This window comes from Macrobrachium rosenbergii, chromosome 48 (genome assembly GCF_040412425.1).
Source record: "Macrobrachium rosenbergii isolate ZJJX-2024 chromosome 48, ASM4041242v1, whole genome shotgun sequence".
Classification (NCBI taxonomy): domain Eukaryota; kingdom Metazoa; phylum Arthropoda; class Malacostraca; order Decapoda; family Palaemonidae; genus Macrobrachium; species Macrobrachium rosenbergii.
Genome location: NC_089788.1, coordinates 62458137 through 62474269, shown reverse-complemented (window position 1 = coordinate 62474269; position 16133 = coordinate 62458137). Strand labels below are relative to the sequence as shown.

Here is a 16133-nt window from a genome sequence, read left to right as displayed (position 1 = left end):
TTACAGGTGTTACAGGGGGTAGGACTCCGAGGAAAGAGCTGTCGTGAGATGTAGTACTCGAGGGTCAAGTCTCAAATGTGGTAGAAGGTGATGGCACTGGAGTTGTGTTCTTTTGGAAGTAATTCATTGTAGCCTAAATGACTTGGTAACATGCAATAGTCTTGAAGTGCTCTCTCAACTTTAGCAATTCGTTCCATGTTCACATCCGTTTGGCTAAAAAGATTCATTGCATTGTCAATTAAGCCAAATGTCTCTGCCATTTTTTTTGTCGTAAACTTTTGCTCAGGCTCTCCATTTTTTTTTCTCTTCTGTTCTTTTTCTCTTCTGCAAGTTCAGTTAAATCTTATGCCATTAGCTCTACATCTTGCACATCAGTAGGTTCTTGGATATCTTCTTCAATTTCTAAATCTAAACTTCTCCCAAGTGTCAGGATCTTTTTATTAATTTGCACAACTTCATCCTTATTCAAACCTTTAAATGAATTCACATACACTTTTAGCAGATTTTTCCAAATAGCATTCATACATTCTTTCTTTACCTCCTTCCACACCCTTCCGATGTTCATAATGGGATTCAGAACATTGTATTCCTTCCAGAATGTTCTGAGCTCTTTCTCCTCATTATCCACAGCCTGAGCAAATTTGTTCCGAAGATAGTAGGCCTTGAACATAGCCATGGCACCGTGATCCATGGGTTGTATGAGAGAAGTTGTGTTTGTTGGCAGGAACACAGCTTTTAAGTTCTCGTTAATATCTCCAATATGCTGAGGGTGGCCAGGAGCATTGTTGAGAATCAGCAGAATTTTGAAGGGGATGTTGTTTTCCCTACAATACTTTCACTTCTGGAATAAAGCAATGCACAAGCCAGTCTTCAGATAGCAGTGCAGTCATCCGTGCTTTCTTATTATGCTTGTAATGCACAGGAAGCGTATGTTTGCTGATTCTTGCTAATGCCCTCGGATTTGCTGAATGGTAAATCATGAATAGCTTGTTTTTATACCCAGCCACATTTCCCCCAAGCAGAAGAGTCAGCTGTTCTTTATATGCTTGAAACCTGGGCATAGTTTTTGCTTCTTTATGGATGTAGGACCATTGAGGCATCCACTTCCAGTACAGTCCTCTTTTGTCAACAATTAAGATTTACTTCAGCAAGTATCCTATATCAATGACGATCTTATGCAAAGCATCCTTAAATTTAGCGGCTCCTTTGGCATCAGTGCTTGCTGCTTCAGCGCTAATTTTCACAGAAAGAAAATTATGGTGGTTTTTTAAATGATGAAACCATCCAGCACTTGCTGAAAAATCTTTGTTGTGGGTATCATCATATTTTTTCTTTAGTTCCTTGAAAAGCAAGCGTTCCTTTGTTTGAATGGCCAAGAGGCTGAGTGGCATATGCTTTTGTATCTGGTCCTCCATCCACGTGACCAGTAACTGCTCTATTTCTTCCAAAGGCCCTGATCTCTTTTTGTAATAATTGTGGAATGAACTGAAGTGGATGCCTTTATGGCCTCCATTATCTGTTTCTTGTCCTAACGATGGTGGATACTGTTGACCGCGAGAGATGCTCATCACGAGTGATCACCATGATTGCCTTCCTTGCAGCATGCTGGTTGATAATTTTCACTTTCTGCTCTAAAGTAATGGAATGTCTCTTCTTTTTGGCACTACTGCTGTTTCAGTTTTACCTTGCTCCAATTTTAACCTCACGTAAGATCAAATTCTTTTGGCCAATCCTTGAGCTTGTAGATGTGCTATTAGCACTACAAAATTGGACAGTGGAATGAAGAATGATGTGTAGCTGTATATGAAGGCTTGCAAAAGCTCATCAGAGGCCTTTACAGTCTTGATTAGTAGTCTGTGCAATTGTGGTTTTGTTTCACAAAAATGAGGCATTGTGTGGTTAATGGGGTTGTACTTATGACCATGTTTTGCAATATAAAAGTATGTTTATTTTCCCTTTGTTATTTTCAAATTTCATGGTCAAGTTTAATGCTGATGGGTATGCTGTTTTTCAGAGAGGATTTTGCTTGAAGAGGAAAGGTGCTTGATGCCCTGATACTGTACTGAATTTTTTTTTATTAGCTTTTCAAATGGATGAATATTAATGAATTCTAGTTTGTATGTTGTTCTATATCAATGGTAGTATTATATAGTCTCAAAATAAAAGGACATAAAAATGCTAACTTTCTAACTATCTTAATTTTGAATCCAGTACCCTGTAATTCAAGAGTTTTAGACCTCCATGTTATTCCATTTATGTCTAATTGTAAGTTTATTGTAAACTCTTTCATTACAGAAAATGGACTCGCAAGGATCCCAGAAAAGAACCAAGAGTTGGTGAGCGTGTACCATATGTTATTGTCTATGGTGCTCCAGGCTTACCTTTAATCCAATTAGTAAGATCACCAGATGCTGTTCTAGCAAATCCAGCACTTCGTGTAAATGCAACGTACTATATCACAAGAGCAATAATGCCACCTTTAGAAAGATGCTTCTCTCTTCTTGGTGTAGATGTTGCTACTTGGTAAGTTAACAAGCATTTTTGTTTTATGACTGACTTTTCTGAGGTTATGGTTTTTAAGATAAAATGATTTCATGTTATTTGTGTCCACATATTTTTTCTATGAGCATCACTTGAGGTTCTCTGTTGTTTCTTGAAGAATTCTTTCCATTTCATTGTCTTTGCAGGCTGTTTTTTCCTGTTAAAATTACTTTCAAGTTCAACTGATAATCATAGATCTACACTGTGACTTAGGGAATTTAGTTTTAAAGATTTTTTTTTGAAATTTAGAAATATGAAGTTATGAAATTTTTAGTTTTGTACATGCAACTTACCCGTCAGATATATACTTAGCTATAGTCTCCGACGTTCCCGACAGAAATTCAAATTTCGCGGCACACGCGACAGGTAGGTCAGGTGATCTACCATTCCCGCCGCTGGGTGGCGGGAATAGGAACCATTCCCGTTTTCTAATCAGATTTTCTCTGTCGCTGGTTCCGGCAACATCTGTTGTTGGTTCCTCCTGCTTGGATTTTCATTTTTCGCTTGCTAAGGATTTATTTTGGACTGACCTTTGGTGACGTATTGGATCTTTGGCTTGGCATACGCTTTTGTGGTTTGTTTTTGAATTTGGCTTAGGAATTTTCTTTAAGGATGTCTGATCAGAATGTTGCACCTGTCTTTCGTGTGTGTATTAGACCGGATTGTAAGGTGAGACTACCGAAAGCTTCGGTAGATCCTCACACTGTATGTATGAGGTGTCGGGGGAGTGACTGCTGTATTGATAATACTTGTACTGAATGTGAGAATCTGACTGAACAAGAATGGAAGGCTTTGAGTGCTTATGTACGTAAGCTGGAGAAGGATAGAGCTAGGAAGGCTTCTTCTAGGAGCTCGAGTAGGTCTCTCTCTAAGGAGGTAGAAGTAGACCCTAACATTCTTTCAGATTCTCCTGTCACTCCTTTGGTTTCAGCTCCTTCACCCTTCATCGAACCTGCGGATTCGTCATCAGAGATGGCTGCCATGAAAGCCACGATCCGTAGGATGCAATTGCAGATGCGTGCAATGGAGGAGAAAAAGGTAAAAGTGACAGTGATGTGTAGTGTCCCCAGTGTAGTGGAGGGGGGGGCGTCTGACCGCCTCGATCGCTCCTAGGCCTAGACCTCTTCCAAACTCCCAGGACCAGTGGAGGAGGAATGTCGACAGCCGCAAGGGGGATGAAGAGCATTCCCAATGGTCAGGCGTCCCTTCGGCAGCTCCTGTTGTCACGTCCCAGGCTGCCTTGGATCGCCACAGAAAAGGGATCCTGAGGAAGTGTTTTCTTCTTCTGCTTCGTCTTCGCCTGCCGCCGGTGGAGTTCGCCGAGGAGTCGCGCCGAGTCGGCCCTTGAAGAGGACCTGGAAGGCACCTAGAGGAGACGCTATGGATTCTAGCCCAGAACGCTTCCCAGAGGGTTCTCCGTTGTGAAGAAGAGAGCTCAAGATCCCCTCTTCTTCTTCAGGGGTTCAGGAGTCCACTAAGCAGATCCTGGTTGGCCTCCAGGCTCAGCTTTCTGCTCTTGCTGGCTCTTTGGCTAAGAGCTCTTCTCGTAGGAAGGATGTTTCTCTTCCCATCAAGTCCTCCAAGAAACATCCTTCTCCCAGCAAGCGCCCTTCAGTTTGCAGGCGCTCTTCTCCTGACCTCGCTTCTCCTGATAGGATTCCTTCTTCGTTGAGGCGCTCTTCTCCTGTTAAACGCCCCTCCAGTAGCAGGCGCTCTTCTCTTCGCAGGCGCTCCTCTCCTTGCAGGCGCTTCTCTTCTAGGTGCTCTTCCTCGGATGATAGCGCCTCTCCTTCCAGGCTCGCGTCCTCGTCGCCGGTCTTCTCCTGTTAGAGAACGCCTCCTCCGACAAGCGCTCTTCTCACTTCAAGTCACGTACTTCTGCTCATAGAAGCACCTTCCCAGCCACCCTCCCTCCTGGTAGGCGCCTCTCTCCTAGTAGAGGCTCTTCTCCTGTCAGGCGCCAGACTTCTCGCAGGCGCTTCTCTCCTGATAGGCGCTCTTCAGTGGTCAGAGGCTCCTCTCCTTCTAGGTGCTCTTCTCCTGGCAAGTGCCCTTCTTCGTCCAAGCGTTCTCCTCCTTCTGCGGGCCTGGAAGTTTTGTCGGAGGATGAATCCCCCAAGGATGTCAGTATTTCTGACTATAAGAGGTTGACAACTTTACTAGTTCAGGAGTTTGGAGATTCCCTTAAACCTGCTTCTCCTCCTTCTCCTGGCTCTATGCTTTCGAGCACGTAAGACCTCTAGATCCTCCTCTATGGTGAAGTTAAGGTCCGACGATCTCAATGAAGAAGGCGTTTAAGGGCTTCGGGAGTGGCTTCAATCAAAGAAGGATGCTGGCAAGACAGTTTTCTCCTTGCCTCCTTCCAGACTCTCTGGCAGAGCTGAAATATGGTATGAGACCAAGGAACCGATGGGGTTGGCTCCCCTCATCGGCTGGATCGACTTCTCTTCCTTGGTCGATCCTTCAAGAAGGCTCTCCCTCAATTCGGCCAAGGCTTGGGGTATATGTGAGCTGGATAATTTCCTCAAGGGCCTTTTCCGTATCCTAGAAGTCTTCAACTTCATGGACTGGTCTCTTGGGGCCTTAGCTAAGAGGACTTTAGATGAAGACTTCATCAGTATGGAAGACCTCAGCAGCGTTTTGTCTTGCCTAGACAAGGCGGTCATGGACGGCTCTACGGAGATCGCTTCCCTTTTGGAACTGGGTTGCTGAAGAAGAGATCCGTCTTCAGCTCCTTTTTATCAAAATCTGTTTCTCCTCTCCAGAGGTCCTCCTCTTGTACGCTCCTCTTTCGAGCCATCTGTTCCCCAAGAGACAGTAAAGGAGATTTCTCGATCCTTGTCAGAAAAGGCTTCCCAAGATCTTCTTGCACAATCCTCGAAAAGGATGAGACCTGCAGCGCCGATTGCAAAGAAGGAGAAGGCTCCCTTTCAGGAGCCCTTTCGAGGAACCAGGTCTTTCAGAAGGCGCAGACCTGAAAGAAGAGGAAGACCTTTAGGACTCCCGGTCAGGAAGTCCAAGTGAGAATCAAATGCTCCAGACGCCAGTGGGTGCCAGACTACTGAACTTCGCCGAGGTCTGGGCACAGAGGGGCCGGACGACTGGTCCCTCTCCATTCTGAGGAAAGGATACCTCATCCCCTTCAGGGAAAAACCTCCCTTGACAACAACTCCAAGGGAGTTATCGGCAAGATACAAGGACTCTGTTCGAAGACGAGCCCTTCTGCTAGCTGTCGATCAAATGCTGGCAAAAGCAGCCATAGAACCGGTTCAAGATCTTCATTCCCCAGGGTTTTACAATGGGCTTTTTCTGGTGCCGAAAACTTCGGGGGGTTGGAGACCGGTGCTGGACGTAAGCGCCCAGAACGTTTTTGTCATCAAGAAGAAGTTCTCGATGGAGACGACATCCTCTGTTCTGTCGTCTCTTCGTCCAGGAGATTGATGGTGTCCCTCGACCTTCAGGATGCCTACTTCCACGCACCCATCCATCCCTCCTCCAGGAAGTACCTCAGGTTCATGGTCAATGGAAGAACCTTCCAGTTCAGGGCTCTGTGCTTCGGACTTCGACAGCCCCCAAGTATTCACGAGCATTCTAAAAATGTGGCTCATTGGCTACATTTAGAGGGGTAAGGATCTCCTTGTATCTCGACGATTGGCTGATTCGCGCCCATTCGAGAGACCGTTGTTTGGAGGACCTATCTCTCACCTTAAAACTGATCCAGTCCCTAGGACTTTTAGTAAACCTCGAGAAGTCCCAGATGATTCCTCAGCAGAGAATTGTCTACCTGGGGATTCTGATGGATTCTCGGGGTTTTCAAGCGTTTCCCTCCCTGGAAAGAAGGGAACGCTGCCTGCAGAAGGTGACAGCCTTTTTAGAGAAGGACAGTTGTTCCGTGAGGGAGTGGATGAGTCTGCTGGGGACCATTTCCTCGCTGGAGCAGTTCGTTTCTCTAGGGAGGCTGCACCTAAGACCTCTTCAGTTCTTCCTGAACGAAAATTGGGATCGGAAGTCCCAAGAGTTAACAGATTCCTTCCTTGTTTCGGGCCGGATAAAGCAACATCTCCGTTGGTGGTTGGACCCCCAGAAGCTGGGTCGAGGAATTCCTCTTCAACCGCCGAGCCCTCGCCTAGTGTTGTTTTCAGACGCATCGGAGTCGGGTTGGGGAGCAACACTAGGCTCGGAAGAAGTGTCAGGCATCTGGGAAGGAGAACAGATGTCCTGGCACATCAACAAGAAGGAACTCGCAGCTATCCATCTGGCACTTGTCCACTTCGAACCTCTAGTCAGGGGGTCGGTAGTGCTGGTCAATTCGGACAACACCACAGCCCTGGCTTATATCAGAAAGCAGGGAGGAACACACTCCTTCTCCCTTTACGACACAGCAAGGAGGCTGCTGCTGTGGGCGGAGGAGAGGAACATCATTCTCCTCACCAGGTTCGTACAGGGGGAAAGGAATGTGAGAGCAGACCTACTAAGCAGGAAGAACAAAGTTCTTCCCACGGAGTGGACCCTCCATCCAGAGGTTTGCGAAAGGCTGTGGAGCCTTTGGGGGAGACCCAATATCGACCTCTTCGCCACTCATTGGAACGCAAGACTGGAGACTTAGTGCTCTCCTATCTCGGACCCCAGAGCAGTAGCGATAGACGGCCTTCTCCTAAATTGGGAAGGTCTGGACGGGTATGCTTTTCCCCCCTTCAAGATCCTGAGGGAAGTAGTAAGAAAATTCGCTGCCTCGACAGGCACCAAATTGACCCTGATCGCCCCCTTTTGGCCATCTCAAGACTGGTTCACAGAGGTGCTGGAATGGATGATGGATTTTCCCAGGTCGCTCCCTGTCAGGAGCGATCTTCTCAGACAGCCCCACTTCAACAGATTCCACAAGAATCTCCCTGCTCTCAACCTAACTGCCTTCAGACTATCGAAGGATTGGTTAGAGTGAAGGGTTTTTCACGCAAGGCTGCAAAGGCTATCGCCAGAGCCAGGAGATCTTCTACCTTGCGCCTCTACCAGTCGAAGTGGGAGGGTTTTAGAAGATGGTGCAGGGCTCAGAAAGTGTCCTCTTCCAGTACCTCTGTAACGGACATCATTGGATTTCCTTATTTACTTAAGGGAACAGTGTAATCTGGCGGTTTCCACCATTAAGGGATACAGAAGTATGTTTTCTTCAGTTTTTAGACATAGAGATCTTAACATCTCGGAGAATAAGGACCTTCACGACCTTATCAGGTCGTTCGAAACGTCTAAAAACAAGTCCCCTAGACCTCCCAGCTGGAATTTGGACGTGGTTTTGAAATTCCTGATGTCCGAGAAGTTTGAGCCCCCGATCTGCTTCTGTTCAGGATCTGACTAGGAAGTCTTTGTTCCTTTTTGCTCTTGCTACGGCGAAGAGATTAAGCGAATTACAGGCTTTGGAAGGTACAGTCAGATTTAAAAAGGAATCTGCGATTTGCTCCTTTAAGCCCCTCTTCCTAGCGAAGAATGAGAACCCTTCCAAGCCATGGCCTAGGAGTTTTGAGGTCAAAGGACTTTCTACTTTAACAGGACAAGAGTTGGAGAGCACTCTCTGTCCAGTGAGAAGCCTTAAATTTTATCTAGATAGAAAGAAACAGCTCGGAGGTAATACTGAAAGTCTTTGGTGCTCAGTAAAGGATCCTACAAGAACTATTTCTAATTTCTAAGAATGCACAAGCATTCTTTATCAGAGACGTCATCAAGGAGGCGCATCTTTCTTGCAAGGACGAGCACTTGAAGCTCCTGAGAGTTAATGCACATGAGGTGAGAGCCATAGCCACTTCTCTGGCTTTTCACAAGTCTTGGTCTCTCCAGTCTATTGTGGACTCTACTTACTGGAGATGTAATTCGGTGTTCGCTTCTCATTATTTGAGAGATGTGCATGTTACTTATGAGAAGTGCTTTCTCTCGGAGCCTCACGATTCATGGATTCGGTGCTGGGTCAAGGAGCTGAATCAAATCCTTTATAGTCTAGCTATGTTAGTTGTTTTTAATGCGTGGTGATGTGTGTTTTTATGGTCGGTTGGAAGAGAGTGTTGGGTAAAGCCTCCTTTCATCTCTTATCACTAACAAGGTTAGGCTTGGTCAGGTGGTCGGGATTGGTTGTTTAGCTCCTTGTAGTTTTTTTATTAATACCTAGCTCTGTCATGTAAGAGGATAGCCCCATTGATATGATTCAGGTAAAGGCTCTGTCATGTAAGTGGGTCAGCCCCCATTGACACGATCCATAACAGGTTCTTTCATGTAAGTGGGTCATCCCCCATTGACACGATTCAGAAGGGCTGTCAGTCATAGGTCACATCCTCGCTGAAGCTCTTGAGGCAAGCAGACTCATAGACAGTATCCATGAAGTCTTCTGCCCAGTCAGGTAAGAACCATGGTTTTTTGTATATCCTACAACATATGTTGTTTCCCGTTTTTTAGTTATTAGCTGTCTCTTGCCCTCCTCCAAGGGTGCCAATCAGCTAAGTATATATCTGATGGGTAAGTTGCATGTACAAAAATGATATTTTTATGATAAAATAAAGTTTTGTACATACTTACCCGGCAGATATATACGATTAATGGCCCTCCCAGCCTCCCCTCAGGAGACAGGTGGAAGAGAAAATCTGATTAGAAAACGGGAATGGGGTGGCGGGAAATGGTAGATCACATGACCTACCTGTCGCGTGTGCCGCGAAATTTGAATTTCTGTTGGGAACGTCGGGAGACTATAGCTAAGTATATATCTGCCGGGTAAGTATGTACAAAACTTTATTTTATCATAAAAATATCATTTTTTAATTTGTTACTTTTAAAACTTGTATGAAGTTTAAAAATGTTTAAAAATTTGTTCATTTGTTGCTTAACTCTTAGGATGAAATTTTGATTGGTTTTATGGTTTCCTCTGCATGCAGACAGTGAATAGTAGCCAGACTGTTTACATCCTTCAGTTGCAATCTCAGAAATAGATCTATCACAGATGCGAACTGTAACAGGCCCAGACTTCATTCCAACTGTCCTTTGGAAAAGCAGGGCTATGCAAGGAATCTTTATCAGGTCCTTCATTACTCTGCTTTGAGGTTTGAGTGCTGTTGGGAAGAGACAACTGGCCCCGAAGAGTATCCAAACAAAGTCCCAGCCTCAGAAAAAATGTCTCCTGGATGTAATGCAGGACTTGTTCCTATTTATTAAGAAACATTTTGACTGGAGTCTGTCGATTACCACTCTCAGGTTACATCAGCACTTCTCTGGTGGTTCCCCCAGATTATTCAGTCATCGAGGTAGGCCACCAGTTAAATTCCTCTGTCATGAGCTCCCATAGGCACAGTACTGTATATAAAAATTTACACAAACAGTGTGTGTGTTCAAGCTTGACAGGTCAAGGATCACCCTTTGTTCAGAGGAATCCCTCTTGGGGACACTGAAGTGGTGGCAAATAAACACATCTTTCACTATAGCCCCCTTTTTTGAGGGGCCTAGTTTTTTGGAAAAGGCTCCTTTAGAGGAGGGGGGAGGGTGAGCCACCTCCAACCTAGCGTATTGAAACTTATACTGTATCCCCAAGGGAGGACTTCACTTGCTGTGATGCTGAAGTTGACAACCTCAACCATGCAAGTCCTATTTAGCTCCACCTCTTCCCTTGCCTTTAACATGCAGTCCATGAACTGATTTTCCTTTTCCCTGGTAGGAGCCTCTTTGTCTGCGTTGAAAGTGGGTGCTGCTGCTATTGTTGTCCTTTTTCCTGTTGTTGGAGGGATCCTTTAGTAGTGAATGGAGGCTAGTATGGCTCTGATTCATACCAAACTTTCTTAGGCTGAGGAAGAGGGAACTCAAGAGTATTGTTTGTCAGAATCGTTCAGTGAGTTGTGTGGCAACAGATTCTTTAAACAGGTCCCGGCAGAAGGAAGAATGTAATAAGGTGGTTATATTGGGGAGCAAAATGTTGAAGCCCAACAGTGCTTCCCTACAAGCCTTAATCATGCAACACTCCAGAAAATCACAGTGTTTCCCATAGGGTCCACAGAAGTGTTTTGGCTCCTGCAGTGAAAATTGTTCTGGAAGTTCTTTAATAGCTACTTCCAGCTTAGTAGTATTATTATAATATTGAGGAGGTGGAACCTAAAATAAAATTGTTCATACACGGAACAAACCTAGGGTATTAACATTAGGATAAATCTTCTAGTGCCAGCTGGAACCGGTAAAAAAATTCAATAGAACTGTATATGCAAGAAACTGGTGGCATCTGTCCTCTGTCACGAGTTAGGTGGGACAGCCACTGACCCAAGCTGGGGCTCGTGACGACTCAGTTTTCTTCTTACCACCTTTGAGTGAGGACGTCTTGTTCTCTCTCTCCTCCCTAAAGCCGGTTCTTTGTTTCCCCATGTTTTCTTTTGTGTTTCAGTGCGAAGGTTTTGTGTGCTTGTGAGGAGGAGTTGTGATTATCATGGATGCCCAAAACCCTTCAGCTAGTTCCAGCTCTGTATCCTGAAAACCTCAGAGGTTGTGCCCTGGTTTAGGTGGTTTCCCTCGTTCACACTTCCTAGCCTCCATGAATATGGATCCTCATTCAACGTGCAGTAGGTGAGGAGCAAATGTATGTAATGTCACTAATCCTTGTTCAGAATGTCGTTCTTGGTCAGTGGATCAGTGGTGGAGGTTTTCCGAGAAGGGTCAGCACAAGAAGAAGACGAAGACTCCATCCTTGTTGGTTGGTTCTGTCTCCTTCATCTTTTCAGCCTCCTCTTGAGATTGCCTTTTCTTTTGAGAGGCCTGTTCCAGTTGCTTCGCCTTCTGTACTAGATTTTTCCCATACCCCTTCCTGTTCTTCCGACGATTTGTCAAGGGAAGTATTGGGAGGGGTTTTAGGAGATTTTTTGTCTAATTATGCCTCTTCTTTCCCTTCAGGGAGGGGGGTGGGGACCATCGCCATCTTTGTCCCTCTTCTAGACTCTGATGTGCAGAAGATGGCAAGTAGTGTTTGGGCATCATTAGGCTCCCCCGGGTCACCACTGTATGGGGGTCTAGTGCTGCGACATCTAGCAGGACTCATATGGTACCAACTGCGCATCATTATGGATCACCCCTTGTTCTGCCAACAGTGGTACCAACAGCCACCACACATGATTCGTCTGCTTATGTGATGTCACAGCTAGTTCCCTCCGTGACGTCACCATCAACTTTGCCCACCTTAGTGATTTCACAGCCTGCTACCATGATGTTGTCAACTGCTCTGTCTTCGGATTTCCTAGTCAAAGCATTGTTGGAGAGACTGGATTTGGTGATTGAAGAGAAGTGTAATCATGCTTGTAAGAAGAAGAGATATGAATCTTCTGTCGTTGTTTTGTTCTTCATTGTTGTCACCAGCATTGCAGTCGTTGGTGTCCCCTGTATGTTCTCCAGTCAAGCATTGGAGAATAAGGACTTCGTGTCTGATCTTAATGCCAAGAAAGGAAGGATCATTTCTTCTTCTTCAAGCCAGGACAGTCACATCCCAGTCAGGAGGCATGTTCAAGAATTGGCAGTGGCTCTCAAGTTGTCAGCTGTATATGACTGTGGCTCTCCCATGTTCGTTCATCCTCAGAAGGCTACGATCGTAGGGGATATACGAACCACCTCCACCTTGGCTGTGGGTTGTGACTCTTCGGCCATGGGTAGTGTTGGGACGCATTAAAGAACCATGTGGACATATGTGGGTGCTAGCGTTCATGCAGCAGACTCAGATACACGAGGGCCTCTCTCTAAAAGGAAACATGTAGTGGTGCCTGTGTCTCCTGTTTGACCTATTAATGTTTGGAGGAAGGATTCAACACTCCGATCACGAGATCTTGCTTTGCAGATTCTCTGATAACGCCCAGGAAGATGTGAACAGCCGTGCAGTTTCTAGGCCATGAGAGGATGGTAGTCGTCCATTGGGCCTTCAATCCAGGTCTCATTTACCCAGAGGTGTATGTGGTTCCTCTACAGTGAGTCACAAACGAAGGAGCATAAGTAGGCGGAATGTACGTTGTTCATGTTGAGGATCGAGGAGCAGAGACCACGGCTGTCGTTCGTCTTCCCCAGGCCGTGGGTGCGACACAACCAAGCTGGGGGAGGATCCATTGTGCGAGAAAGGTTCTTCGGTTTTCAGAGCAGATCTTTGGGATCTTCCTGTTCCCTCCACTTCAGATGGTCAGATTCCACAGGAGGTGGAGGATTTGGATAGCCAGGAGTTTCTTTTCTTCTTAGGTAGAGGTTATAGATCTGATTCATCAGTTCAGTAATCTTTCTCAGAGGACTGAAACTCCTTTCACGATCATTTTTTAATTGCAGTGCTCCAGTCATGTGGATTCAGTCCTTCATCACGTGAATTCGTTGATCTTGGGTCAGAATAACTCGTTATGATCGAACAGTTCTTTCAAGTTTCTCCCAGCCCCTATACTTTGCCAAAGGAGATATTATACAACACCTGTTGTTCCGCTTCTGAGTAGACAAATCAATTTGGACATGATACGTTTATGGCTGGGCCTAACTTTGGTTCAGGTTAGGACAGTGTCCCTCCCTAACGTGTCAAGCAGCAGTTGCATTGGAGCTGGCATCATCTTCAATCTTCCAGACAGCATCTTGGTTAGATTTATTGTCGACAGCAGTGGCCAAAATTCTCTTGATGAGAAGGGAGGTGGCGTTAGCCAAGATAGCCCAGTCAGTGGATGTGGACTCCTTATTGTCACTAGGAATGGTGATATTTGGAGTCTCAGTTGCTGCTGCCAAAAAATATGCTGGAGGTGGCCATTGATAGACGTCAGTCTGATACAAATGATAGGCTAGTACAGCAGGCATTAAGTAAATCTGTTGCTACTTTGCCTAATATTGGAAGACAGACACAACTATCTACACCGAAGAAGATAGTGAGACCTGCTCATGCGCCTAAACCTCCTCAATCGACATCTTCAACGAAGAAATCTACGCTACAACGGCCCTTTTAGAGCCGTGCTACAAGAGGGAGGGGAAATAGGGGCAAAGGCAAAGGTACGAGATGATAGAGTGGGCGCCTCTCCCCACTTGTTGCCACTGATGGGGGGATGGCCAGTCTACTACCATTCGACTTCACTCCCCTTTCCGATTGCCCTCTCCTGCACCTCTCTTATGATCCAGGATCTCAGAAACACCTAGTACTGCAAGGAGAAGGGAGCAGTAGAGTAAGTAGAGGGTCCTTTGCCAGGGTTCCACAACCGAATCTTCCTGGTCCCAAAGGCCAGTGGTGATTGGAGGACAGTCGTAGATCTATCAACATTGAACCCGTTCGTCAGGAAGATGAAGTTCAAAATGGAAACTCCATGAACAGTCTTAGCAAGTCAGGGACAACGACGTATGCTGACTACTATACTTGAAGGACGTATACTTCCAGATCCCAATCCATCCTTCCTCCCGGAAGTTTCTTTGCTTCAGTCTTGGGGAAAAGGTGTTTCAATTCAAGGTGCTTTGCTTCGGCCTGACAACATCTTTGCAGGTATTCACAAGAGTGTTCACTTTGGTGCCGACATGGGCTCATTCTCAGGGGATCAGACTTTTAAGGTACCTCGACGACTAGCTGGTCTTAGCAAGTTCCAGGGAAAAGCTGATTCAAGATAGGAATCGACTACTTCAGTTTTGCCACAGGTTAGGCATTGTGGTAAATTTGGAAAAGTTGAATCCAGGCAGTCCCCGGTTTACGATGGGGGTTCCGTTCCTACGCCATGTCGTAAGCCAAAACATTGTCGAAAATCGTAACAAATCCTAAGAAAACCTTACTTTTAATGCTTTGGGTGTATTGAAAATGACAAGCTGCATTTTTATTGAGTTTTTCATCAAAAACAATCTCCAAATTTTTATTATTCTGCCGTTTTGTAGCCATATTTCTTTTGTCGGATTGGCGTCGTAACCCTGGAACATGCATGCATCGTAAACCGGGAAATAATTTCTGATGAATATATTTGAAAAGTGTTGTAACCTCGGAACGTCGTAAGTCGGACCCGTCATAACCCAGGGACTGCCTGTATAGTACTAGCCTTTTGTAAACACCATGGCTTGCAAGGCAAGCTCGATTGGGAACTACTTTCATGGTTATGTTTTGTAAACAAGAAGTTAGGCTACCCAATTTACCAATTCTGTAACCTCAAATTATCTATCAGTGTTAGAAAAATCATTGAGGAACGAGTAACAAAATTGTCTAATATTATTGCATTAATGCTAATTATCACTTTGTTTGACAGAAAAAAAACACGGCAATTACAGCGTAGCTTAGCGATCCACTGCAGGAGACCCACTGGCTCCCAATTTTAACAAGTATAAACCTACCCGTTAAAATTTTAAAGAACTTAAACTTTTCAGTGGGTCCCAAATTATGTACTGGACTTCGCTTGAGTCGAGTTATGATGTTCGACAAATGCAACGTCAAACACTTTTTCCGGAACAAACACTGGGGACTTGTGAACTCTGTGACAGACCAGATTGTAATGGGGAAGATAGCTGACATATGCACTGTTGCCACATCTGTGTGTGAAGGATGAAGGAAGACTGAGGTAGTCGTAGGACAGTTCCCTTGTCCTGAGTCCTTTGTATTTTATCATTGTATCAACTAGCAGTATTCTGGCTGAGACCAACTATAAGAGAATTCTTTGAGATTGGTTGGTCTGTCATATGCAGCCATGGTGGGACCATAAGAGAGTAACTCCTTTCAGGATGAGTAGTGGCTATGCTATCAAAATATAATCCATAAGCTAAAAGTCTAGCCTCTCAGTTGATGAAAATTGTTTCTTTTACATTTGGTAAAATTACATTATTTATAGTTGGAATTATTAATGACAGAAAATTAGGGGGGAAGTAAGACTATATGATTCAACATTTTAAAACTCATTTGCATTCCTTATTGCAACCTGGTTCTGGAGCCCCCAGTTAGAGGTGTGCAGGTGTTGTTAATTACTTGTCCAAAATCTGACCACAGTGACTTAGTCTCTTATTATGAAAGTATTGAGCATAAAGCAGCTCTTTATTCATGAGGGTTTGAGGGTTATACATATTTGAAAACAGCTAAGATCACTTGAGTAAAATTACCAACCTTTTATAGGGTGCACCCATAGGCTTTTCCTGAAACAATTAAAAATTTTAAAAAAGTAAAGTTACAGATAATGAACATGAAAGTGAGAAAAGACCTAAAAGAAGCTAGTGTCCCATCATCTCCTCAACTGACGGTGCAGGTGCACAGGTTTGCAGTAGCACACTCAGCACAGCAGTCAACCAGACACATTCCATTGGCGGTGTGGGTGCACTGGTTTGTAGTAGCGCACTCAACACTGGTCAACCAGACACACTCCTGGATGATGGATGTATGACAGACAAGTTCAGTTTCACACTCATGATTCAAGTCTTATGCCTACAACTGCCCGTCATTTTGCCTGATTCGTCAGATCAACATTACCACCAAACTAAGTTCTAACAACTTGTGTTTGGCTCTTACTCAGTCAGGAAGTGGTGTCTAGGAGCTACATTTCGTTTGACTTGATGAAGTTACACTCCTCCAGGATTGGAAGATGTAAGCAGTAGCTGCTGCTGCTGTAATTACCAGTTGATCCACAATCTGAGGA

General features: G+C 44.9%; 1 protein-coding gene across 1 annotated transcript in view; it reads left to right on the top strand.

The window, feature by feature from the left end:
- The window catches only part of LOC136831463 (uncharacterized), a 177057-nt gene that overhangs the window by 143277 nt on the left and 17647 nt on the right, over nt 1–16133 (top strand). The window contains exon 20 of the mRNA XM_067091954.1: nt 2296–2523. Coding sequence (XP_066948055.1) covers nt 2296–2523 — 228 coding nt within the window. The remainder of the gene's footprint in view (nt 1–2295; nt 2524–16133) is intronic.